This window comes from Vicia villosa, linkage group LG5, assembly GCF_029867415.1.
Source record: "Vicia villosa cultivar HV-30 ecotype Madison, WI linkage group LG5, Vvil1.0, whole genome shotgun sequence".
Classification (NCBI taxonomy): domain Eukaryota; kingdom Viridiplantae; phylum Streptophyta; class Magnoliopsida; order Fabales; family Fabaceae; genus Vicia; species Vicia villosa.
Window position 1 is genome coordinate 90,543,125 of NC_081184.1, and position 26,532 is coordinate 90,569,656.

Below are 26,532 nucleotides of genomic sequence, written 5' to 3' on the forward strand. Positions count from 1 at the left end.
GCTTTAAACGAAGATCAGGAGTTTGAAATCGCTCCTAAGCCTTTAGCAGGCAATGAAGTTTATCAATGACAAGAACACCTTACTGTTGTCTTTGAAAAGAATAAAAAAGGGCCCGCTGATAGAAATATTTTGAAAAAGAGATCGGTGTACTTTGATCTTCAATATTGGTCTAACTTCGACGTAAGACATTGTCTTGATGTGATGCATATTGAGAAAAATGTCTGTGATTGTTTGATTGGAACACTTCTAAACATTCCAGACAGGACTAAAAAGGAAAAGAAAAGTGTATGCAAGTGTTTGCATGATATCAAAGTTCCACAAGGTTACTCATCAAACATCAAGAAATTTGTATCATTGAAAGATCTCAAGTTAATTGACTTAAAATCTCATGATTGTCAAGTCTTGATACGTTAACTTCAATCAGTGGCTATCGGTGGACTCCTACCCAAAAATATAAGAGTAACTATAATCAGATTGTGCTTATACTTCAATGATATATGTTCAAAAGTTCTTGATTTCAATAAATTAGATGAATTAGAAGATGAGGCTGCAATAATCTTGTGTCAATTGGAGATGTATTTCCCTCCATCAGTTTTTGACATTATGATTCACTTAATTATACATCTAGTAAGAGAAATTAGATTTTAGTCCAGTTTATTTAAGGTGGATGTATCTAATTGAGTGATACATGAAGATCTTTCAAGGATACACGAGAATCACCATGACCAGAAGCATCAATCGTTGCAAGGTACATCACAGAAGAAATTGTTGAGTTGTGTTCAAATTATTTGTCGGAAACCTGGTTGATATAAATTCCAAAGTCAGATCATGTTGATAGATATGGAGGAAGAGGTACTCTAGGTTTAAATGTTATTTCAATGTCTCGGGATATAGTTCTTCATGTACATTTATATATATTGAATAATGTTGATGAAGTTGAACCATACTTATCTACTCATAAAAGAGTTATCAAGAAAAAATATTCCCGAATGAGTGACAAGTGGTTGTTGAAAGAGCACAGCAAGAATTTCATAAGTTAGTTTAATGAAAGGATTTATAATGATGACAGTGCATTTGAGATAATTAAATGGTTGTCATTCTTGCAAAAAATTTAATGTAGTAGTAACTTGGACTGCATATGACATTAGTAATTTTTTCTTTTATGCAAAATTAAAAGATAATCGTAATACAATTCAAAATAGTGGGTTATGGTTGAGTGTGAGCCCATGTATTTCTCTAATTCGAAAGGTAATAATCTTATTTTGTAACCTTTATCACCATTCACGTTGAGTTTTTTTTCTTTTATGTTTTTACTCAAAACCTTCTATATTTATAAGTAAAGTCAATACCAAATTTTGGATTAGAGGGTCAATGAACAAGTAAAATTAAGAATGTGTAAGATTTTGACATGCACATCTTGCAAAAGAGATTATACGTCATATAACATAGTCCGAGTCTTGTGTTATGTGCTTCATCCCCAACATAACATTAGAAGGATGTCGCACACCACACTTGTACTTAGGTTATCAATTTAATACCACGTCAATAGACACCAATAAATAAATAACATAGAAGTGGCTCAATTTGTGTATTGTGTTTAGGTGATATTAGTGGTTGTTTTTATGCGTGTACTTCATTGTCAAGATAAGATATATTTGCTGTACATATGGTTAGAATTAATGGTCGAACAAGACATTAAAGAATTTGGTTTGCTACTACTTACTACTCCTTTACATGAGTTTGGTTTGTTTCAAAGATGGTGAGTCAACAATGTAATGAAAATATGGCTTAAGTGGTAATAATATCTGTGTGTGTTCCACTTAAATGTATTGTTTTGTAAGTGCAGTTTGAACCTTCCCTAACTAACTGGCAGAATTATATATGATCCTACCATTCAATTTTAGAGGCTCATTTAATAGATTCATAACAAACAACCAACTCAGCCATAAAAACGGTGATAAACTCAATTAACATCCTCCAATAATCACAAAAAATAATACTGATATAAGTCACCTATGTATCATTAACTATCCTCTATAGTAGTTTATAGTATAAATATTGCATGCTTGTGAGAATTGTAACTCAAGCTAAGTCTTCAAACATTTCCACTTCTAAACTACTTTTGTTCATTTTTTCAATCATGAGAAGGGCTTTCTTTTTTCCTTTGTTGCTTCTTGTAACATTCTTTTATGCTACTTCTATTTTAGCAAGAGATGATCCCTCAGGTTTGTCATTTTCACATTCACACATTCATATTTCTCCCATATTTGGTAAAAAGAGTATATAAAAATTTATGACATGAAAAAATATATAATTTGTTGTCACTTGTGATAGTAATTTTGCATTTATTGTGTAGGGACTGAAGTGAGCACAGAAGGGAAGCTTGCAAATGAAGGGGTGACAAAGCCAATCCTAGAAGGGCCAAATGAAGATGAAAAATTCAAAGGATATTTTTATCTAAAACACAAACTCAAAGGATATTTTCACAAGAAACCAATTTATTATAAGCCTATACCAAAATACATTCCAACCTATAAACCATTCCACAAACCAATCATAGGTGAAAAACCAATCCCCTCTGCTGTTGAGCCAGAGGCATTTCTTAAGCATAAGCATTATTTCTTCAAAAAGCCTATTGTTCCCATTGTTAAACCTGTTTATGTTCCAATTTACAAGCCAGTTCCTAAGGTTATTCCAATTTACAAGCCTATTCCAATTTACAAACCTATTCCAAAGGTGATTCCAATTGTTAAGCCAATTCATTAATCAGTTTGATAGAAGAAATTAATGTATCTCAAGTGTTTCGTGGAAGTACCATGCTTGAAAAGTTAAATAATCAATTCTTAAAGCTTTTACATATAAATAGCTTCACCTCTCCTATTTATATCTTGTGTAATTTTTATTTCTTTGAGAGAACTTACCATGTGTTGTGTATTACTTAATGTTTTCACCTTAATAAAGTTCTCAACGTGCCAATTGTCATTGATATTATATTTCTTTTTATATTTATTATTATCTACTATATTATTGTGTATGTGTTTGTCTTGGAAATTGGTACACAACACTATTCTCTTTTTAAAGGTTACTTTGCGAGATCAACTAAGGAATCTTAGAACAGCACTTTTGTTTCAGAGTTTTTACAAGAGTTTTTAAATATTGTAGTTTGAAAAGAAGGTGCTTAACACGGCACCAAATACTCTCAACGTCAAAATTGGTGTTTTCGCAAATAGTTGTGAAAGATCAAAGCGAAAAGTTAAACATAAATAGCAAGACTTAAAAGTAAATGACATAACATTAAAATTTGCATTAAAAATACGTGATTCAAACGTACATAGTTCTTGTTTGACTCATTTCGCTCGTTCGCTTGGGTACTTTGAGTGTTTAGCGTATAGGCGTTCGCAAGTTTGGACCTTTAAAACTATGTACAAAGTCCTTTATTTATAATACAGAGAAATAACTACTTCATGGTGGTTTTCAACCAGCTGGAACTCCACGTTCTTCTTTCTAACTTCTCCTATGAACACCCACGTTCTCCATTCGTATTTCCTTTTCCTCAAAAATCCTCGCCCTTTTCCTCAAAAATCCTCACGCTCATGACTTGGGCTGCTTATTCAGTCTTGGACTTTTGAGTGCTTTCAGGTCCAATTGACTATTGATAGACTCTTCCTTGGTTGACTAAGATTATGCTCGACTTGAGTATTTCTCTCACACCATCGAACCCTTTGGATCCTTTTCTATTAGCTGGATTTTAGTCTTTGTCGAAAATCCCACAAATATTATATTTTAGTGATAAGAAGTGATGTACGGTCTTTAACTATATTTATCTGTATTAATAAAAATAAAAAAGATCAACTAACATTTTAACTATTTAGCTAATTAACACATTATTTTGACAAGTATTTAACATAAGTCTCTCATAGGTCCATTTTTTTATGTTACACTATAATTGTGCATTTGCGACTGTATAAGAATCCATACGATTGGTCATGAGTAATAGATTGATCGAATACCTTTTTTAGCATTGTTGCAAGTAAAACTTTCATCTTCGAATTTGAAATACTTAAGAATTTTTCTTTACCCACCTCCCTATGTGGGAAACCCCCACCGAAATCCTAAAACTGCCCCTGCTTCGGAGATGCATCTCCGAAGTTATTTTTTTTTTGTTTTTTTTTTTTAGTTCGGAAATGAATCTCCGAAAACATCAAAAATTTGATGTTTTCGGAGATTCATTTCCGAACTAAAAAAATTCAAAATCCGTGCATATTTTCGGAAGTTCATTTCCGAAACTGTTGCTGCATATACAAATTTCCCTCCTTCACTTTTTCATCATTTTTCTCCAAAAACTTATCAAAACCCTCTCTAAACCCTATCAATCTCCATCAATTTTTCGCCCTAAAAGCAAGTTTCAAACCGTTGATCACGTTAAAGGGGGCATAGAAAGCTACAATTTCAGGTAAACATCTCTCATTTCATCCCCTATTTCACTACATTGATTCAACAAATTTATGCTGAAAACTGATATGGTTCGGAAGTTCATTTCCGAAATATATTACCTAACAAATTTCGGAAATGAACTTCTGAAATATGCCATGGCAGTTTAAAAAAAAACAGTTTTGGCCAATTTTGCTAATTTTTGCATTTGCTAGGTATGGTGCATCCGGACAACATTGTGCAAGACGATGGAGTATTAAATCCGGAAATTGTCAACGTTAATAACGATCCGGTTATTGACGCTACTCCTATGATCAATGCGGTCGATGTTAGGCAACATTTTACAAATGATCGGAGCTTCGTTAGTCGAGAACAATTGATTGATTGGGTTCGAAACGAAGCTAGTAAACTTGGATTTGGAATTGTCATTTTAAGGTCGGACAACGGAAATAGTAGGCGGAAAGCTTTCGTTGTTTTGAATTGCGAACGTGGTGGTAGTTATGTGCAATCAAACCGTGTGCTAAAACACGAGGACACGGGATCGAGAAAGTGCGGGTGTCCTTTTAAGTTGCGTGCTAATCGGAGGGTTGATGATTTGTGGCGGTTAACCGTAATTTGTGGAATGCATAATCATGCCTTGGATGTCAAGTTACACGGGCATCCAATGGCGTGTCGTTTGTCCCGCGAAGAGAGGAATGTGATATCGGACCTAACGATAGTCAAAGTGGCGCCTCGCAACATACTTGCCGATTTGAAGCGTAAGAAACCGGATAGCGTTTCAAATATCAAGCAAGTTTACAATGAACGGCACAATCTCAAGGTTTTGAATATGGGTCCTCGGTCTGAAATGCAACAACTTTTGAAACTTCTAGGCGATAACAATTACGTTTCAAGCTTCCGAACCTCCGAGGACAAAGTTACCGTGCGTGATATTTTTTGGACTCATCCCGAAAGTATCAAATTGTTCAACATATTTCCAACCGTTCTAGTCATGGATTCGACGTACAAGACAAACAAGTATAGGCTTCCTCTTCTAGAGATCGTCGGTGTGACCTCGACGGACAAGACTTATTCGACGGACAAGACTTACGTCGAATCCACCATTCTTGACAAAGTTAGAGAAAAAGTCGTGTGCGCTTGGACAAATCGGGTTAGACATCTTGGTTGCACCACGACTAACCGAGTTGAATCCGCACATGCGGTCTTCAAGAGGTGGTTGGGTGATAGTAAGGGAGATTTATGTCGCGGGTGGGACACCGTGAATCAAATGCTTGAAAATCAACACAATGAAATTCAAACATCGTTCGGTCGGAGCAAGACGGTCATGGAACACTGGTATAAGGGCCAAATTCTATTCTCCCAATTGATTTACAACATATCTCGAACGGGTTTGAATTTTTTGTTTCATGAAGCTAAGCGGTCGGAGACCACGGGGGCGGATAGTTCTTTATGTGGGTGCACCATTAGAACTACATACGGCCTTCCGTGTGCTTGTATAATTTCAAAAAAGAAGGAGTTGAATTCACCAATACGCATGGATGAGGTAGCCGACCATTGGAAGAAACTTCGTTTTAATGATTTTGACCCGCAGAAGGAAAATGACTCCAAAATCACCATCTCCGACGAGTTGGAAGTGATAATGGAGAAGTTTGCTAAGGCGGACGACACAACAAAATTGCACATAAAAGAACAATTGCGAAAGATCGCGTTTCCGGAGACCACCGATTTGAAACCGCCATCTCAACCGGTTAAGACGAAAGGTGCACCAAAAAAGTCAAAAATTACACAAGATGACAATTCAACAAAACGATCTCCTTCCTACTTTGAACATGTTGATTCATCGTTGCCGGAAATTCAAGAGACACCGAAGTCCACGTGTAGTGGTAACAAAGGAGCCCGTATTTCGAAGCCACCTCGCACACCGCCGATCAAAAAATCACCGATTGTCTATATTGATGAGATGCCACTTTTCATGCACAAATATATCGATAACATCGTTGATGTTGGAGGCGACGGTAATTGTGGATATCGGGCCGTTGCGGGTTTGCTCGGTAAAGGGGAAAATAATCACACTTTAGTCCGACGGGAGCTCATTGCGGAGTTGACTTTGTATCGGGATATCTACGGCCGACTATATGAAAATCAAGAAAAGTTTGCAAAAATTCATGATGCACTTGTTCCATCACTTACCGGTATCACTCCGGTTTCGAAGTGGATGTCATTCCCCGAGATGGGTCATCTAATAGCAAGTGCATATGATATGGTGTGCGTCGATTTGACGAGGTTCGGATTATGTGAGACTTTCTTTCCACTTCATAGTCGACCGCCGTTGGACGCGTCGGGCCGCGTCATATGCATCGGGTATCTACAATCGCGGCACTTCGTTCAAGTGTTTTTGAAACCGGGTTGTCCTATACCGGCTACTTCTTGTCAATGGACGGCACATCGTTCAAATGAGGCGGAGACTTGGCCGGATCCGTTCGTTGCGAGGATGGCGGAGTTTGAAGAAATGATGAGCAAGGAGCGCGAGCAAAATAGAGAGCGTTCGAAGAACGTGCCTATTTTCGACTTAGGATCCACCGATTGGTTCGGTGAATTTTAGTTCGTTCCGGATCGTTTTTTGTTTGTAACGATCATTTTTTGTATGTATTGTTGTTTATCATGTAAAATCGGACAGATTCAATACATATATAATATAAGTATGTTTTATGTCATCTTTGTGTAATTTATGCCTATTTTGAATGCTTTTGGTATTGGTAACACAAAACTGAATGCAATGCACAAAATTTGAAATTTGCCTCTGTTTCTGCATAATTCGGAAATGAACTTCCGAAATATACATGTCTGGAGCCTATTTTCGGAAGTTCATTTCCGAAATGTCCCCTGATGCAGGATAAGATTTGTTGGGCCATCAATGCTCCAATAAGTCTATAAATACCACACACTCTTCTTCATCCTCTTCACACCACAAAACACAAATGACACAAACCTACCCTCACCTAGCATTCGTCTACTTTGAAACCGGCTACCCGATGCCGTTCTAATTTCGCTTCTCGCGTGACACGCCGTTTGCGGAATTGATACCGTCGCTCAACACGCTTTTGCGCTATCCCGAGAATTGAAAGGTTGTCAAGCTCGAGTACCGCTCTCCATCGCTTAACGACGAGGGAGACATTAAGTTCACACCTTTTGAGATCAAGAACGACGAAGGCTTAGCGGTTATGTGGACAACGTTCGACCGATTTTCTTCGAAAGGCCCGATCGAGTTGGACGCCAAACTTCAAAGATCGGCGGACGACGTTATCAAAATGTTGACTCATCCCCACCTACCCGTGTTCAACAATATGTAACTTTGATTTTCAGTAATATTATCGTTGTAATCTTCACCCGATTAAATAAAGCGAATCGTTGTTATTTTTCATTTTGCTTCTGTCCAGACATAACTTCGGAAGTGCATTTCCGAATTCCATCATGGGGGGTGCGCTCGGAGATGAACTTCCGAAACACCACATTTTCTGAAAATTTAACTTTATTTCGGAGATGCATCTCCGAAATCAATTTTTTATATTAAAAAAAACACTTTTTCGGAAGTTCATTTCCGAAAACACCTTTTTTGCAAAAAAAAAGTACCGTTTCGGAAATGAACTTCCGAAACAAGGGGTAGTGTGGTAAATTCACTAGGGGTGGGCAAGAAGGTTAGGAGGTGGCTAAAGAAATTCTCATACTTAAACATTCTCAAAGCTAATATATGTATATCCTCATTCAAAGGGTATAGAGATTCTTTAAAACCCATCATATTTTGAATATGATATACAAGTCTTGAAGTCATTAAAAGAGGTTATGAATTCAATAAGGAGTTATCAAATGGCCATGAGAAGAAACTTGTACAAAAAACATATAATGGTTAGTCTAAGGGTTACTATAAGCCACATACAATGCAACAAAACATAGATTTTTTAACGAATTTTTTTATCTCAGTTGAATGCGAGGTCGAGGGGAAAACAATGAGTGTCCTATTACAAAACGTGCATACGACAACGTCAAATTCACCACGGTACTTCAATATACCGTGGTGACATATCTAAATTGAGGTGCTAATTTTTTTTATTTTTTAATTAAAAAACATTAACATATAATAACGGTGGATCATTTAACTGTGAACCGTGGTGATAAAATGAAACTTTTATGGGTTCGAACCTCAGCGCTCTCAAATATTTTATTCCTTTAATGTTAAGACGCGCCTTTTCGTTTTTATTTACTTTTAAATAAATAATAAAAGGGATATCACCACGGTTGAAAGTTTTAACCATTGTGAAATAGTATACTCATATATCAGCGAATTAACTCTCACTTTTTTACAGTAGCACCGTATCCTTCGCGGGTAAACCCTAGCACCCATTTTTTCTCTTCTTCTTCGTCATTAGTCGTGATTCTTGTTTTCAATACATAACATATTATTCTTCTTCCATCTTCTTGTTAGATAGTTCCTGATTATCTCTTTTGTTGCATCTTGATGAATGTTCTCTGTTTCTTAGATCCATCTTCACGACCTTAACAGGAATAAAGTACAAGAAGTATGAAGCTATGTAGAAAACTTCATCCATCTTGTACTTTTTCTTCAAGGCTTCACAACAATATGAACTTAATACTTTGTTACAGTTCCACGACTTCATGTATATCCATTGATGATGTAAGATGTTAGTATTTTTATTTTATTGCATGTATTTATTGTTGAAAATTAAGTTTGCGGTTTCACATCTTGATAACTTTCATGGTATTTATAGGAATCAAACCAAGAACAATACATTGTTAAGTCACAAAAAAAGTAAATGAAGAAACAACAGCAGCAAACTTCATATAGTTTGAGAACCTATGAGAAGAAATATAAGAAGTATGAAGTTGTTGTGTAAACTTCTTACTCCTTATATTTCTTTCTTTTTCATTGCTTCTCAACCTAGATGAACCTTATCAATGATTCATGTTCCATGTACGATTAGTTTCAATACAAGTTGCGTCCTAGAAACATTTTATAATATCTGGTTCTGTTGTATATGTTATTTTGTTTATAACTGCTTTTGTATGTTGTTGTTGTTGATTAATGTTCTCAAAGCAAGAAGATTATTTGAGTTTATTATATTCTTTGTAGATTGTTTGTTTCACTAATCCTCACTTAAAATACATTCATTTAAATTGACATAGATACTTATAATATGCAAATTAAGTTGTTCTTGAAAACCAACTTATATCCATCAATTTTTTTAAAATATTTGCGTCTTATCTTTCATTTTGTACTCTTTTACTTGTAGAATATGATATAATGGCCTTAAATGCATCGCTATCTTCAATTATAGTTAAATTTATACAATACAATTAATTAGATTATCTGCCTCATTATAATCGTAATTTTTATGATGTTGTATCATCATAAAAACTATGATGATAAGTGATGATGACGAAACCAATTATCCAATGCCTTGTTATTATTGAAATTTAACTATAATCGAAGATAGCAATGTATCGAATAAGTTAGACCAATAAATCACATTGTATATGTAAAAGAGCATGAAATGAACAATGAGATGCATGCAATCAGAAAACAATGGTTTGTATAAGTTGGAAGCTCATAACTTCTTCACCAAGTCACCATTTTTCATGCTCCAAAGATCAAATTGAATAGCAAATTACATACAACAAATTTGTCCTTGAGGATGAATTTCCAAAAGATGCAAAAGTTTTGAGTTATGAAGCCATGAAGTTAGTGCCTCAATTACCAACACTTAGTGAAATTCTCAAGGCAGTTTTGATCCTTAAAAGTTCTTGACTTTCAGGCCATTTTCAACAATGATCCCTTGTGAATTCAGATATACTCCGAACATGAAAGTTGTAGAGGATGTTTTAGGTTTTCCAAAAAGTGCAAGAACTCATTCATAGCATGTGTGAGCTAGGAGTTTCAAATTTAAGAAGAAGACGCCATGGAAGATGTTCTTAAGGCCATTTTCATGTTCTAAACCAAGTTCAAACCAAAGCCATACCACAAGATCTCACTTTACAAGTCCTATAACTTGTAAATCTCAACATAATTGAGTAATTACATAGATCCTTAATGCATTGCACAAGAATTATAAGCTTTATCCATTGCATGATGCTATTTTGGGATGAATTTGCAAAAATTCATATATCCAATTTCATAAAGATCACCTTTTCTCAACAAATCTTGATTAAAGCTTGCTAAATTGATTTTGCTTGGATATTACTTCATCTAAACTTCAGAGGCAATCCCCTAATTTCAGGATAGCATGGCACATTCCATGATTTACTCCTTTCTTCACCAAGAAGCAAGCCATGTGTTTTAGAACTTGGAGAAACCAATTGACCAAACCACCCTTCCATATGAGCTGAGATTTATTTCTGCAAGTCACATGAGCCAAAATTATAACTCAACACACCAGAATTTGCACAAGGAATTCCATTGTTGCAAGCTCTCTAAACCATTTCTTCGAATTTCCATTTCCTTGCAAGTTCTTTGCAAATCAACCATCCAAACACTTCCCATATAACTTATAGAACCTTCTGTAAGCATTAAACCTTAACTAAAACACCTCCATTAACATATCAATATCACACTTGCTCACCTATGCAACTTGAGTTTTCCAAAGGAATTGAGGCACTTTCTATCCAAAGTAAGCATTGCAAATGCTTCCTGGAATTTTACTGAAGCTATATAGATCATCACAACATCCCCAGAAGTGCTCTAATCCAACTTTCGATTCTCACTTCAAAGATAAGTTAACCTGACTTTGAACTCCATGTTTAAGGAACCATTTTGAATAAAACTCGATTATATCTTGTTCAGCATGATGTAAGGATCATTAACCCTCTCTTAGTTGTCATTTATCATTTGTATATACCATTTAATTTTGTTTTGAAAAATTAGGGTTCTTAGTGTTTTCTGGAAAATTAAAGAGTTACAGGTTAAATAAATTTATGTTATGCACATGGTTGTGTTCGTATTGAAATTCTACACAGCTATCATGTTTACATTATTTTAATTGGTTGAGAGATGAAGAAAATCGAATTTCCAAAAATCCATGTGACCCAAGGTTGAAGATGAAGTCTGAAAATTGAGTTTTTGGACTTTGTTTGTGTTATATTTATTTTAAAGCATATAATTATTGGATGAGAGAATAGTACCGCTGGTCAAGGAGTGTGTTTGCAAGCGTGAGGTATGGGTTTCGATCCCCCTAAACCTTTTTTGTGTTATTTTCTTTTTTTTTAGATTTTTACACTTACTTTGATATTTTATTTTCTAATTGCATTACTTAGTTACCCCTGGCGCATGGCCCAGTGGTTATATTTTTGTGTTCTGATGTAAAGGACGTGTGTTCAAGCCTTCTTGCCAACAAAACAAATTTTTAATACTAGTTTCTATTCCTTTTATTTTACAAACTTCGCCAATTTTTTAGCCTATCAATTTAAATTACTTTGGCTTGATTTTTTGTACACACCTTATTTATGTGATATATTTTTTAGAATATATTTTAAAATCCCCAAAAATATTATTTACTTAATCACTTTTAATTAAATCAAAATAGTGCCTTTTTTACACCTTTTAAAAGCCTTTTTCTCAAATATTTTCAAAATGATTTCTTCACCAAATAAATTGTCTATACTTGTGTGATCCTACTAGGGTGGAGTTAAGCTTCCTTTGAAGTTTGTAATATGATCAATTGTTTTATCATCTAAGGTTTAGTTATTTCTAAATGAACAAGTTTGGTATATATACCTAAAACCCTAATTTGTGATCCTTTGATCTTTCTCTTGACTCTTGATGCAACACCATGTTAATATTGACTTGTTGCCATGATTATACCTTGTTACTCATTTGAATACATATTTGTTTGTTTACATACTTGTATCATACATTGGTTATGTTATTATCTTTGTATATATTGTTGACTAACCTCAAATACATGAGATATTCATCCATTTTTTTCATTACGTCATACTCATACATACATGATATGATTGACCTTAAGGTATGTCATCCTTTTTATTCATAACCTTTTATACTTGTGTTTATTTGAATACATTTGATATCTTTACTCACTTTGATTGCATCCATGATACACATGTCATGTCTCACCCACAACTTGATATGCTTACCCTTAATGCTTGCTTGAGATGTTTGATTCCTCATTGTTGCTAAAAATCCAAAGGACTGGGTTAGTATTGAATAAAATTGTCAAGGTACTCACTCTCTATTCCTCCTCTTTTTATTTTGTGCTCTGTATTGTTAAAATCTTAGCACCTCTCTTGTTTTAAACATGGTTCTATATTGTTAAAGCTCAACCATTTTTAAATCAAACCTTGTTGTGTATTGTTAAAGCTCAGCATTTTCAAAACTCTTTTAAAACCATGCTTTGTATTATTAAAGCTTAGCATGTCACTCTTGCCTTGTGTAATACGGTGAACTGACTTTTATAATCGAAATGTCGCGGTTAAGCATGAGTCGCCACCGACTTTTATTTTATCCAAATTAATTAGAAAGGCTAAAAGAAACAGAAAAAAACCTTTTAAAGAAATCTGAGTTCGGGGGGTAATTTATGCAAAGGGAAGGTGTAAGGCACCCTTTGCATCCATGGTTTTCCATGGGCTCTTAATTGCTTTGCTTGCTCGTTTTCAGAAAATGTAGATGAAAGAGGAAAAAATGGACTTTAGCTCGTAAATGAGCGTAGCCAGTTTTTGAAGAATTTTGAGAAAGAATATAGAAAATAGAGCATGGCAAGGCAATTAGGGGCAATTACCTTAAACTCAGATGATAGGTCTCTTTTTAGCCTTTCAGAATGAAAGGGTCAGTCCTTGCCATAAGAGGGCAGGAAGCCTTTCGTTTGGAGGTAGAAGGGTCATCGAATTATCATTCGCTCAAAGACTGACCCATGCCATAGAGAGGCAGGTAGTCTAAGGGGAAGGATCAGAATAGCCTTTCGTAGGCAACCAGAAGATACCTCAGCCTTTTCCGTAGGCAACTTCCGAGGGTCGAGGTCATGTTAGTGTATCGAAGGCAGCATCATTAGGGACCATGACCTTTAATCGAGGCAACATGGCTGAGGTATCCTCGTATTCGAGGGACTGGCTATTCTGCACAAGATACAAGGCAACAAGGCAACAGGCAACAGAGAGGCAACAGGCAACAAGGCAACAGGCAACAAAGAGGTTACCCAAAAGTGTGCGTGTGTGCACCAATCATGTGATTATATTCAAATATATTATCTTGTAAATTTAGTGATTCTATGTTCAATTCAAAGGTTGCACTCCCTAGGATTACTAACCACGCAATTTAAACAATATAATCAACAAATACGGGGGAGGGAAATTGTAACCAGCGGATCCCTTAATAGGGTTTGACATAAGTAATAATAAAGCATAAAATATTAAGGTTAGGGTTTAGGGTTACCAACACTCGTAGCCTTGGCGGTCAACAAACCCTGAAAATTGAAAAGGAAAGAATAAACAGAAGAGAGTGAGTGTATTATTTGTTCAGAGGCAACTAGGGTTAACCCTAAAAATAGACATAATAATACAGAAAAAGGGTAAAAGAAACTTAGCTTCGATTGATGAAGGTTGAGAATTGGAGGTAGCTTGAAGCATTGACTCTGACCATCTGATAATTGAATAGAGAAATAAGAGGAAGTGAGTGTAGAGGGATTTCATTGACAGGGGCAATCAAACCCTAATTAAAACAAAATAATAGGCGAAAAATATTAAATAAGAAGAAATTAGAACTTAGCTTCATTCTTTGACGTGGCGCGCAGTCGGAAAGTATTTGTAAAGCCAAACCTGGAAAGGCACAGAAAAAAGAAATGTATTCAGTGTGGGGCAAACCCTAATTAGGATTCAAATTGAGTATAATGGTAATTGATTTAATTAATTATTGGTCTCGTGACCTAATTAATTAAATCGGGAAAAAAAATAAATTAATTGAGTGTAAAAAATGATTTTTAGGAATTTTTTGTGAATTAAATAATATGTATATGAATTTTTAATTAAATATAGGTAATTAAATATAATTTATATAAATATATAATATTAAGAAAACAAAATAATTTAAATAAATAAATAAAAAGGAAAAAAATAAAACATATACTTAAAATAAGATAATTATTTTTATATATATATATAAAAGTTTTAGAAAATATATATAGTTTTTATAAGATAAAAATAAAAGGGAAAATAATAAAACATATATATAAATATAACTAACTAAATAATTTTATGTAATTAAATATAAAAAAAAATGGAAAAAACTTAGCTGGTGATTGTGTGTGGCGCAGCCTGAAGGTGCATGATAGGGCTGCGCATCCAGAGCCATCAGATCCAGCCCATGCTTAAATCCTGTGGCAATGATGGAGGGTGCATTGCACGTACGATGAAGGTCCCCGCGTGTGATCTGGTAACAAGGAAGAACAAGGAAAATAATAGAAAACAAACGCAGTGGGTAAGGATCGAACCCATACCCCTGCGAATCAAAGTGTCATGCGCTGCCAACCGGACCACAATGCTTACGTTGATATGGAATTGGACTGAGATTTATATAACTAGCTATATGACGTTAATAAATTTTTAAAACAAAAAATTAGCGCCCAGACTTTGTCTTCTTCGTGAAGACAATTAAGAACACAACCTTTTTGGCAACGTTTTCCTTTTGTTGCCATAAGTCCTGCAAATCAAAGCTCAACAGAAACAATTTATAAATCAGAATTAAGACCGTGGATCTACTAGAAATCATCCAAAGAATCCAATGGTACCACTGATTTCGACTGATTTCGTCTCTAACCCAATGGCCCCAAATCGCAAGTACTGAACCCTAGCCATGGTGTATTGTCGTATTCGCGTCAAAACTCTAATTAAACCATCCAGGAACCTTGTAAACACAACTATGAACACATATATATTCAAATTGCATTAAAAATGTATGAATTATGGTAATCGAATTCGAAAAAGTTCTTAACAAACCGTGAACGAACCTGAGTGATTCGGCGAGCCTCGAATGCTGGTAATGATCAGAATTGTTTCAGAGAATCTCCAGGAAGGCGTTGGAATCGACGAAACACTTTGAATGGCCCTGCAACTTCTTGATCCGAATTTGATTTTTTTGAGTTTTCTTCCAAGTGTTGCTAAGGCTTTGGGGCAGAGAATTCGTTCCAAAAAAATCCTCCTGTATTCTGATTTTCGTCCACTATAAGTATGTGGGAATTTAGGTTAACAAAAGTGAACCAAATCCTCATAATTGGCATGATTGAGATTGGATTTTTTGGATGAAAATCTCTTATTCCAATCTTTCTAAAACTTGGCCAATATTGCTCTTTTTTCATCAATCTTCATGCGCCAGATTTTGGTGTGAATCCAATATATCTTAATGATTGAAATCAATTTAAAAGACATCCTAATCATAATATTTGGTATTTTACAAGATTTATGTGAATTATATCACTTTTAAATGAATAAAAAAAATTCATATAAAATCAAATAAATCTCATAAATTTGTGGGACTTGGATTTGATTCAAATTGATCCTTTAAATCATATCTTTGATTTTCTATTGATTTACTTCATTTTAATCATTTTTAAATGAATAAAAATTAATAATAAATCAAATAAATCACACAATTTAGTGGCAATTGAATTTTGAGGCCTTGGATAACTTGAGAGTGAAGATTGGGCCAAGAAGATTGGGTCCCTTTGCAAAAAGATTCATTTTGAAGCCTTTTATTTCACATTTTTCTCTTAAAATCGACCAACTTTGACAAGGCATATTACCCTCAATTCTTGAAGTATGGAAGTGTTCTAGGGCTTTGTGTATTGATTTGAATTTGAATAAGAGAAATAGTGTGGGCAAATTTTGGGGTATGACAGCTGCCCCTGTTCAATTATCTTAAACCTGAAGATGTAGAGTGGTTTCCAATCGGTATCTGAAGGTGGAAGATGATTGAACACTAGAATACCAAGAAATTTGCCCTAGCTGAAGTAGGGACTTTTGTCGGAGATGGGCTTGCAGATGTCCTCAGTTGTTCGTCTAAAGTAGATCCTTTTTTAGACTGGATCATATGCATTGATTGTACTTGAAGGAGATGAAGTAATGTCTTACAGAAGACTACCTGAAGAGGTGCTCGAATAAGATATATCATTGACTGATGTAAAAAGATTAGGCTTTAAACAAAGCTCGAGAAGAAGTGTTTTGTAGAAGATTGACGGGGAAACTCCTTGAAGGGGCAGTAGATGTCTTTAGAAGATGTTGGGTAAATATTAAAGGAAGATTTCCTAAAGAGGTTAAGATATGTCTCAAACGAGGCTACCTAGAAGGGCTCCTATAAAGGATATGATATGTCTTAAACAAGACTACCTAGAAAGGCTCCTAGAAAGGATATGATATGTCTTAAACAAGACTACCTAGAAAGGTTCCTAGAAAGGATATGAAACATCTTAGAAAAGATTAACTAGAAAGGTTCCTAGAAAGGATGAGTTATCTTAGAAAAGATTACCTAGAAAGGTTCCTAGAAAGGATGACAGGTGTCTTAGAGAAGACTACCTAGAAAGGTTCTTGAAAAGGATGATATATGTCTTAGAGAAGACTACCTAAAGAGGTTCCTAGAAAGGATATGCAACATCTTAGAAAAGATTACCTAGAAAGGTTAAGAAACGTCTTAGAAAAGACTACCTAGAAAGGTTCCTAGAAAGGACGAGTAGTTCTTTGATTGTTTCTGAATTATCTTTGAAGAAAGACCCGAAACGAAGTGTCATAATTGTATTTTTCTTAAATGAGTGTTGAGATTGACTTGTTGATACGATTATATTCGCACCGTATTTGGATGATAATGTTCTTTTGATTATACAGTGACCTGAAAAGGAAAGATTAGTTTTATGCAATACCATGATGCATGTATTGAGATTCTCGAGATAAACGAGAGTGTTGTATGTTATGCATGTATTTATGAATGATGCAGGGGTGGACTATATAGTCGAAGCATATTGATAACTCTTGTATAGCAACTGCTGATTGAGAAAATAAATCCCTGTATGCCGTTGGGGATAACGATAAGAGAATTCCTGTCTTTCGTTCGATGATATCCAGCTGGGGATTTTTTATCTTTGTTTGGGGATGAGATTGACTTGAGTAATCTGATCCTGATGTATCCCGGGGACAAGAGAAATGAGCATACTATCTAACCATATTTCTGAGCGGCAACTTTGATAGAAATAGCAAGTTTGAATAAACCATGCTAGAGAAGAAGATTGTGTCGGAAAACCGGCAATGTCGGAGGTATAAATTCCGTCGGGGAACTAAGTTTTTGTTGGGAATAGATTGCTTGAAGATAACTTCTTAAAGTGCTATGTGGGGATATACTATGAAAACTGCTCTGTGGGGAAGATTTCTAGAGATTTTCAATTTTCCATTGCCCCTTGTCTTTGAGTACTTGTTGTTCAAAAACACTTGCGAGAGTATACCCGCCCCTGGAATCAGTAGCTTGGTATGCTTGATACTTGAATTTGGAATTAGAACTTCAAAGAAGAGACAGATACTGACATCATCTGATGCTAGTAGCTAAATAGCATTCGTTGAGATACGTGACTGATATGACATGCCCCTAGTGAAGGACTAACTTCTCTGGGTTTTTTTCCAGTGCCTCTGAGAGATTCTACGAATCGTTATGCCCCTTGTATAAACAAGCTTTTAGCTGATCGAGTCATGCATACGAGACGTCTCTGCAAATCTATTTGTCTGGAGGACTTTTAGTCATTAATTATGCCCCATGCAGATTCTTCCTGATGTAAAACATTTGAAATTACGTAGACAAAATTGTTTTATAATGACACTCATTAAAATGCAATGCATATGTCTGTCTTGGAGTTTTAAAAACAATTTTAGTAAAACAAAATATGTAAGAAAGTGATATTTGTAAAAACATGATATCAACTCAGGATTTTTGGTAAACTTTAAGGAGTCAGGATACCCTTTTTGTGACAGTACGCTTTCGAACTAACCATGATTCAGTTAGGACTTTCAAGGGTTGTAACGTGGCTTGGTTCACGGTTTAAGAAACAAAAGATAAAGGCTCAAAGTTTGATTGTACCCGCCCCTCTTCGTGATGATCTTCAATCCTAAGCTCAGTTATTTCAACTTATGCATTCAGGTTCCAAGAGACTTTTGGATTTGCGCCTTTGATAATGTTGATGGTTTACAAACAAAGAGAACTTTTGTGATGTTCTTCGATCTTATGCTCAGTTAACTTTGCGTTTTGAGTTCTAGCAGAGCTTTGAAGTCGTAACTTTGATGATGGTTTAAGTAATTGAGGTTTATTTGGACAGGCAGTCGTCCTTTTCTATTTTTGTAATTCTTTTTCTTTTGTTGAGGATTTGTAGTGACCTCTTTTTGACTTTATTATCCCTAACTTTTGCCTGAACTGTTTATTTTGAGATTACAGCTAGCGGGATGTTTCGATTTTTGATAAGTCTCCTTCATAGGTTTTGACTTAACAATTTTCTTTTTTCTTTTATGGATATTGACTGCCTGACTTGAGAATTACGGGAATCCATCACTTGTGTAAAGCACCTGGTATAATTGAGGTAACTGAGTAACTACCCTGCCCCAGGTTATGATTAAAGGTTTTAATCTGTATGAGAAAGAAAACTTCTACTTCTTAGGCTCAAAGGGGTTGACGATGGATTAACATCCTTATATCTCCACTGTTTAGGAATTGAAACAATGCATGTACATCGTCAGCATAGTCTGTTTGAAAGCATACTGTATGAGGTTGCGGTATCGTTTTCGTCATCCTCCCTCAAAAGGCTTACCGCTTTAGCGAGAGTTAAAGATCATAAAGAAAACTAAGTAAAAACAAATTTTAATATAGAAATAGGAAGAGAAATAAATCAAGACAAACATATGCAATGCATTAATGATTATGATAAAATAAATAGAGTCTGACATAAGACGAATGTTTAAACAAACAGGAAAGAAATTGCGAATGCGAGTAAATTAATGATCTAAATAGCCATCCTTTAGACTTTGTGTGGCTTCTCTGGTTGCCCAAATTCAACGATCCCTTCTTCAATCAAGTTTTGAATTTTATGTTTCAATGGCCCACACTCTTCTGTATCGTGACCAGGACTATTTGAATGGTAAGCACATCTTGCATGATGCTTGTACCCAGGGACGGGATTAGCAGGAGCTGAGTATGGAGGCAGTAGAATTATCAGACTCCGATCGAGCAAGTGTTGCAAAGCTTGAGCCAATGGCATGTGTAGTGGGGTAAATGACCTCTTGGGTTTTGATTTCCAAGTACGTTGGCCACCTTGTTGCTTGCGTTGATCTTTTTGTTGTTGTTGTGTTGGAGCCTGACTAGAGACCAGGACTGCCCCAACAGTGTTTGATTCATTCTTCTGATTGTATGGCTTTTTCACAGTACCAGAAGAAGTAGCCACCTGAATTTTTCCGCTTCGGATACCACTTTCAACACGTTCTCCAGTTAGTATGAGATCGGTGAAACCAGACGAGGATCTTCCAAGTAAATGGCTGTAGAAAGGACCAGTCAGTGTATTCATGAACATATCAACCAATTCTCTGTCAGTCAAGGAGGGTTTGACTCTTCCAGCTAGATCTCTCCATTTTTGAGCATACTCCTTGAAACTTTCCTCGGGTCCCATAAACATGCTTTGTAGTTGCATGCGAGTTGGTGCAAGGTCAGCATTGTATTGGTATTGCTGGTAGAAGGCAACAACTAAATCTTCCCAGGTACGGATGTTAGTACCCTCCAGTTAATAGTACCATTCGAGTTGAGTTCCGGATAAGCTATCCTGGAAGAAGTGGACCCACAGCTTCTTATCGGCGGTGTGAGGTTGAATCTTCCTCACATATGATCTTAAATGCAGCTTAGGACAGGAGACTCTGTCATATTTAGCAAAAATCGGAATCTTGAACTTCGGAGGGATGACAACTCCAGAGACGAGTCCTAGTTCCTCAAAATCCAACCCAGGTACCTTCTGAATCTCCATGGCTTTCATACGTTCTTCAAGCAGCTTGTATTTTTCGTCTGGATTTTCATCCTCATGGTAATAGTCCTCTTCTTCTTCAGCGGGCTTGGCAGAATCATGATTACTTTTTGCATCAGTTTTGATACTAGCTTCATCATCTTGCTCATCTTCGTCACTGTCTTCAGAGGCTTCGGCATCCCTGAGTTGCAGGATAGGTCTAAGTCTTTTCCCTAGAGTCTTCTTGCCTTTCTTCTTCTTCTTGGTAATAAGTGCTTTCAGTTTATCTTGCCCCTTGGATAAGTTCAGGATCAGATCTTGAAACTGGGCATTCTGAGCTTGAAGGTCTTTGACTGATTGCTCGAGATTCATGATGCTGAAATAAACAGCGAGGAGGTGAGAAACCTGTGGTGGAAACCTGTGATGCAATGTTATGAATGCAGATGCAATATTTTCAAGGATCTATGGAAATTTAGTTAGCAACATCAAAAAAATGATTTGGTCGCCTCTTCGTTTGAAGAACTCTGATTTTTGGATGTTCTCCTTTGAGAATCAAGCTCACCATATCGAGTGGGTCATCGCCTCTGACTCGGGAACTTCTGAATTTGAAGGTACATGGCTAGAGGAAAATAAATCCTCTTGCCCCTTAATAAGAGTTCAGTCCTTGATAAGAGCACCTGAAATTGTGCGCTCTAAATCCCTAAGATCCTTGAAAGGGTTAGTTAAATCATGTTATGCTTATGATGTCATGACGTCATGATGTTATGCGAATGCAGTTCGTTGGACTTAGTGCGAGATGGTAAGGACAAACAAATCCTTTCAACAAAACCTGCGAGGAAATGAAGGTTAGTAGTAAACACAAACAAGTCACACAAGTCACACAATTTTTGGCTTAAGGCTTGCACGGAGTCTGATCAGGTGTCCTTCCCAAGGGTATTTCTATGGATAAGGAGATTTCAGCAACGGGTTCTACAAGTTATCCAGAATTGTCAGCCCTTCTAAAGCACCCTCGGACATGATGCATTCGCACCATGCAATGATACTTTGAGAAAGAACCTATCTGAATTGTAGCATCGGGTAGCGACTAGTTCTTAACATTTGTCAAGGGTAGTCCCCCCACTACGTTCCTAAAGGCCAGGATGGGTTAAGGGTAACTAAAGATCCTTGAGCTCCGGCGCACCCACAGACACATACATAGACCTCCCTCATTTGAGAAAGGTGTGCATATGCTATGGAGTCCTAACTCAAGTGTGAACTTCATATTGACTCATCTCCCACATATGTGAAAGAGGTCGCCATGACTATGCCACTCCTAATCTTAAGTGTACTTGAATCCGGGTGTAGGATTCGTCCTTCAGTTAATTCCCAAAACAGCCCTGAAAAATAAAGCAAGCAAAGCAAACAATAGAATACAATTAAGTGATCCTAAACTTTTAAGGTAACCCCTCTTTTATAAGAAAATTCTCCCCAGCAGAGTCGCCAGTTCTGTAATACGGTGAACTGACTTTTATCGATCGAAATGTCGCGGTTAAGCATGAGTCGCCACCGACTTTTATTTTATCCAAATTAATTAGAAAGGCTAAAAGAAACAGAAAAAAACCTTTTAAAGAAATCTGAGTTCGGGGGGTAATTTATGCAAAGGGAAGGTGTAAGGCACCCTTTGCATCCATGGTTTTCCATGGGCTCTTAATTGCTTTGCTTGCTCGTTTTCAGAAAATGTAGATGAAAGAGGAAAAAATGGACTTTAGCTCGTAAATGAGCGTAGCCAGTTTTTGAAGAATTTTGAGAAAGAATATAGAAAATAGAGCATGGCAAGGCAATTAGGGGCAATTACCTTAAACTCAGATGATAGGTCTCTTTTTAGCCTTTCAGAATGAAAGGGTCAGTCCTTGCCATAAGAGGGCAGGAAGCCTTTCGTTTGGAGGTAGAAGGGTCATCGAATTATCATTCGCTCAAAGACTGACCCATGCCATAGAGAGGCAGGTAGTCTAAGGGGAAGGATCAGAATAGCCTTTCGTAGGCAACCAGAAGATACCTCAGCCTTTTCCGTAGGCAACTTCCGAGGGTCGAGGTCATGTTAGTGTATCGAAGGCAGCATCATTAGGGACCATGACCTTTAATCGAGGCAACATGGCTGAGGTATCCTCGTATTCGAGGGACTGGCTATTCTGCACAAGATACAAGGCAACAAGGCAACAGGCAACAGGCAACAGAGAGGCAACAGGCAACAAGGCAACAGGCAACAAAGAGGTTACCCAAAAGTGTGCGTGTGTGCACCAATCATGTGATTATATTCAAATATATTATCTTGTAAATTTAGTGATTCTATGTTCAATTCAAAGGTTGCACTCCCTAGGATTACTAACCACGCAATTTAAACAATATAATCAACAAATACGGGGGAGGGAAATTGTAACCAGCGGATCCCTTAATAGGGTTTGACATAAGTAATAATAAAGCATAAAATATTAAGGTTAGGGTTTAGGGTTACCAACACTCGTAGCCTTGGCGGTCAACAAACCCTGAAAATTGAAAAGGAAAGAATAAACAGAAGAGAGTGAGTGTATTATTTGTTCAGAGGCAACTAGGGTTAACCCTAAAAATAGACATAATAATACAGAAAAAGGGTAAAAGAAACTTAGCTTCGATTGATGAAGGTTGAGAATTGGAGGTAGCTTGAAGCATTGACTCTGACCATCTGATAATTGAATAGAGAAATAAGAGGAAGTGAGTGTAGAGGGATTTCATTGACAGGGGCAATCAAACCCTAATTAAAACAAAATAATAGGCGAAAAATATTAAATAAGAAGAAATTAGAACTTAGCTTCATTCTTTGACGTGGCGCGCAGTCGGAAAGTATTTGTAAAGCCAAACCTGGAAAGGCACAGAAAAAAGAAATGTATTCAGTGTGGGGCAAACCCTAATTAGGATTCAAATTGAGTATAATGGTAATTGATTTAATTAATTATTGGTCTCGTGACCTAATTAATTAAATCGGGAAAAAAAATAAATTAATTGAGTGTAAAAAATGATTTTTAGGAATTTTTTGTGAATTAAATAATATGTATATGAATTTTTAATTAAATATAGGTAATTAAATATAATTTATATAAATATATAATATTAAGAAAACAAAATAATTTAAATAAATAAATAAAAAGGAAAAAAATAAAACATATACTTAAAATAAGATAATTATTTTTATATATATATATAAAAGTTTTAGAAAATATATATAGTTTTTATAAGATAAAAATAAAAGGGAAAATAATAAAACATATATATAAATATAACTAACTAAATAATTTTATGTAATTAAATATAAAAAAAAATGGAAAAAACTTAGCTGGTGATTGTGTGTGGCGCAGCCTGAAGGTGCATGATAGGGCTGCGCATCCAGAGCCATCAGATCCAGCCCATGCTTAAATCCTGTGGCAATGATGGAGGGTGCATTGCACGTACGATGAAGGTCCCCGCGTGTGATCTGGTAACAAGGAAGAACAAGGAAAATAATAGAAAACAAACGCAGTGGGTAAGGATCGAACCCATACCCCTGCGAATCAAAGTGTCATGCGCTGCCAACCGGACCACAATGCTTACGTTGATATGGAATTGGACTGAGATTTATATAACTAGCTATATGACGTTAATAAATTTTTAAAACAAAAAATTAGCGCCCAGACTTTGTCTTCTTCGTGAAGACAATTAAGAACACAACCTTTTTGGCAACGTTTTCCTTTTGTTGCCATAAGTCCTGCAAATCAAAGCTCAACAGAAACAATTTATAAATCAGAATTAAGACCGTGGATCTACTAGAAATCATCCAAAGAATCCAATGGTACCACTGATTTCGACTGATTTCGTCTCTAACCCAATGGCCCCAAATCGCAAGTACTGAACCCTAGCCATGGTGTATTGTCGTATTCGCGTCAAAACTCTAATTAAACCATCCAGGAACCTTGTAAACACAACTATGAACACATATATATATTCAAATTGCATTAAAAATGTATGAATTATGGTAATCGAATTCGAAAAAGTTCTTAACAAACCGTGAACGAACCTGAGTGATTCGGCGAGCCTCGAATGCTGGTAATGATCAGAATTGTTTCAGAGAATCTCCAGGAAGGCGTTGGAATCGACGAAACACTTTGAATGGCCCTGCAACTTCTTGATCCGAATTTGATTTTTTTGAGTTTTCTTCCAAGTGTTGCTAAGGCTTTGGGGCAGAGAATTCGTTCCAAAAAAATCCTCCTGTATTCTGATTTTCGTCCACTATAAGTATGTGGGAATTTAGGTTAACAAAAGTGAACCAAATCCTCATAATTGGCATGATTGAGATTGGATTTTTTGGATGAAAATCTCTTATTCCAATCTTTCTAAAACTTGGCCAATATTGCTCTTTTTTCATCAATCTTCATGCGCCAGATTTTGGTGTGAATCCAATATATCTTAATGATTGAAATCAATTTAAAAGACATCCTAATCATAATATTTGGTATTTTACAAGATTTATGTGAATTATATCACTTTTAAATGAATAAAAAAAATTCATATAAAATCAAATAAATCTCATAAATTTGTGGGACTTGGATTTGATTCAAATTGATCCTTTAAATCATATCTTTGATTTTCTATTGATTTACTTCATTTTAATCATTTTTAAATGAATAAAAATTAATAATAAATCAAATAAATCACACAATTTAGTGGCAATTGAATTTTGAGGCCTTGGATAACTTGAGAGTGAAGATTGGGCCAAGAAGATTGGGTCCCTTTGCAAAAAGATTCATTTTGAAGCCTTTTATTTCACATTTTTCTCTTAAAATCGACCAACTTTGACAAGGCATATTACCCTCAATTCTTGAAGTATGGAAGTGTTCTAGGGCTTTGTGTATTGATTTGAATTTGAATAAGAGAAATAGTGTGGGCAAATTTTGGGGTATGACACCTTGTATTGTTAAAACTTGGCTCCTTTTAAAAACTTGTTGTGTATTGTTAAAGTTCACCATTTTAAAATCTATTGTGTATTGTTAAAGCTCACCATTTTAAAATCTGTTGTGTATTGTTAAAGCTCAACGCCCAAAAATATTTTTGGCACTTTGACTCTTTATTTTCCTTTTAGGAGAAACTACAAATACTCTGACTTCCCTATTGCACTTAAGGGGTATGTAGGCACAAGATGTGATTTCTTGTCGAGCACGCTTTTAATAAAACTCTTTTCTCATCATCCCACTCTATTTTCACAAATAGCAATTTTAACAATAATATATATTTTCAAAGAGGTTCCTGTAAAGTACTACAGATGTGAGGGGTGCTAATACCTTCCCCTTGCATAATCAATCCCCGTACCTAAGATCTCTGTTTATTTTATTAATTTTGATTTAAAAACTTCTTTGGGTTTTATTTCGCTCTTTTTTCCACTTCCTTTGAAAACAATAAAGCGTGGTGGCGACTTTCACTAAAATACGAGTTAAGTGAATCCAATTGCTCCAGTTTCAATTTTTCACTGCTACACTATAGTATGCATTTTCATCCGAAATCATATTTTCGACTTGTGAAATTGATCCACATGCATATGAATAAGTTTAGAAGGATTATGAAAATGTTTCTCATGCAAGGGTGCACCTTAGGCTAAGAGGATATCGTCCAATACATTCTACTTCTAAAGACCTAATTTTGACTTCACTCAAAATAAATTGTTTGAAGTATGCACTCACAATCCATTCTTATTTTGGAATTCGAAATAGAAAAAATTAATCCATTAATATTAATTTTTTTAAAAGTGTTGTTCGTAATTCTTGCATTAATTGTGTATGACCAAGTTTTTCCATGTTTTCTTTGCTGACCAAGCCGCCTCCAACGATTACTTGGAGGAATTGGTCACTTTCACTATGCTCGCCCTTTTTTCTTTCCATTTTGATTCAGAAATTCTCAAAAATAGAGGCCTTTGCATTTCATTTTCTTCACTTCATATTTTTATATTAACTGAAATCTTTCTCCTCTCTCATCTCCACTTCATCTATAATTTTCTTTTCTGTTTTATTTTTTAGTGACTGCTTTGTGTCATATACGA

At 35.6% G+C, this 26,532-nt stretch overlaps 2 protein-coding genes across 2 annotated transcripts; both read left to right on the plus strand.

Moving 5' to 3' along the window:
• Positions 1-2,074: 2,074 nt before the first annotated feature.
• On the plus strand, positions 2,075-2,991 carry LOC131601832 (repetitive proline-rich cell wall protein-like). The gene is made up of 2 exons (XM_058873729.1): positions 2,075-2,225; positions 2,357-2,991. The coding sequence occupies exons 1-2, from the start codon at positions 2,141-2,143 to the stop codon at positions 2,764-2,766; spliced, it is 495 nt and encodes a 164-aa protein (XP_058729712.1). The 5' UTR covers positions 2,075-2,140; the 3' UTR covers positions 2,767-2,991.
• A 1,280-nt stretch (positions 2,992-4,271) lies between these two features.
• Positions 4,272-9,260, plus strand: LOC131604991 (uncharacterized). The gene is made up of 3 exons (XM_058877399.1): positions 4,272-4,453; positions 4,647-5,251; positions 9,216-9,260. The coding sequence occupies exons 2-3, from the start codon at positions 4,649-4,651 to the stop codon at positions 9,258-9,260; spliced, it is 648 nt and encodes a 215-aa protein (XP_058733382.1). The 5' UTR covers positions 4,272-4,453; positions 4,647-4,648.
• The last annotated feature ends 17,272 nt before the right edge of the window (positions 9,261-26,532 follow it).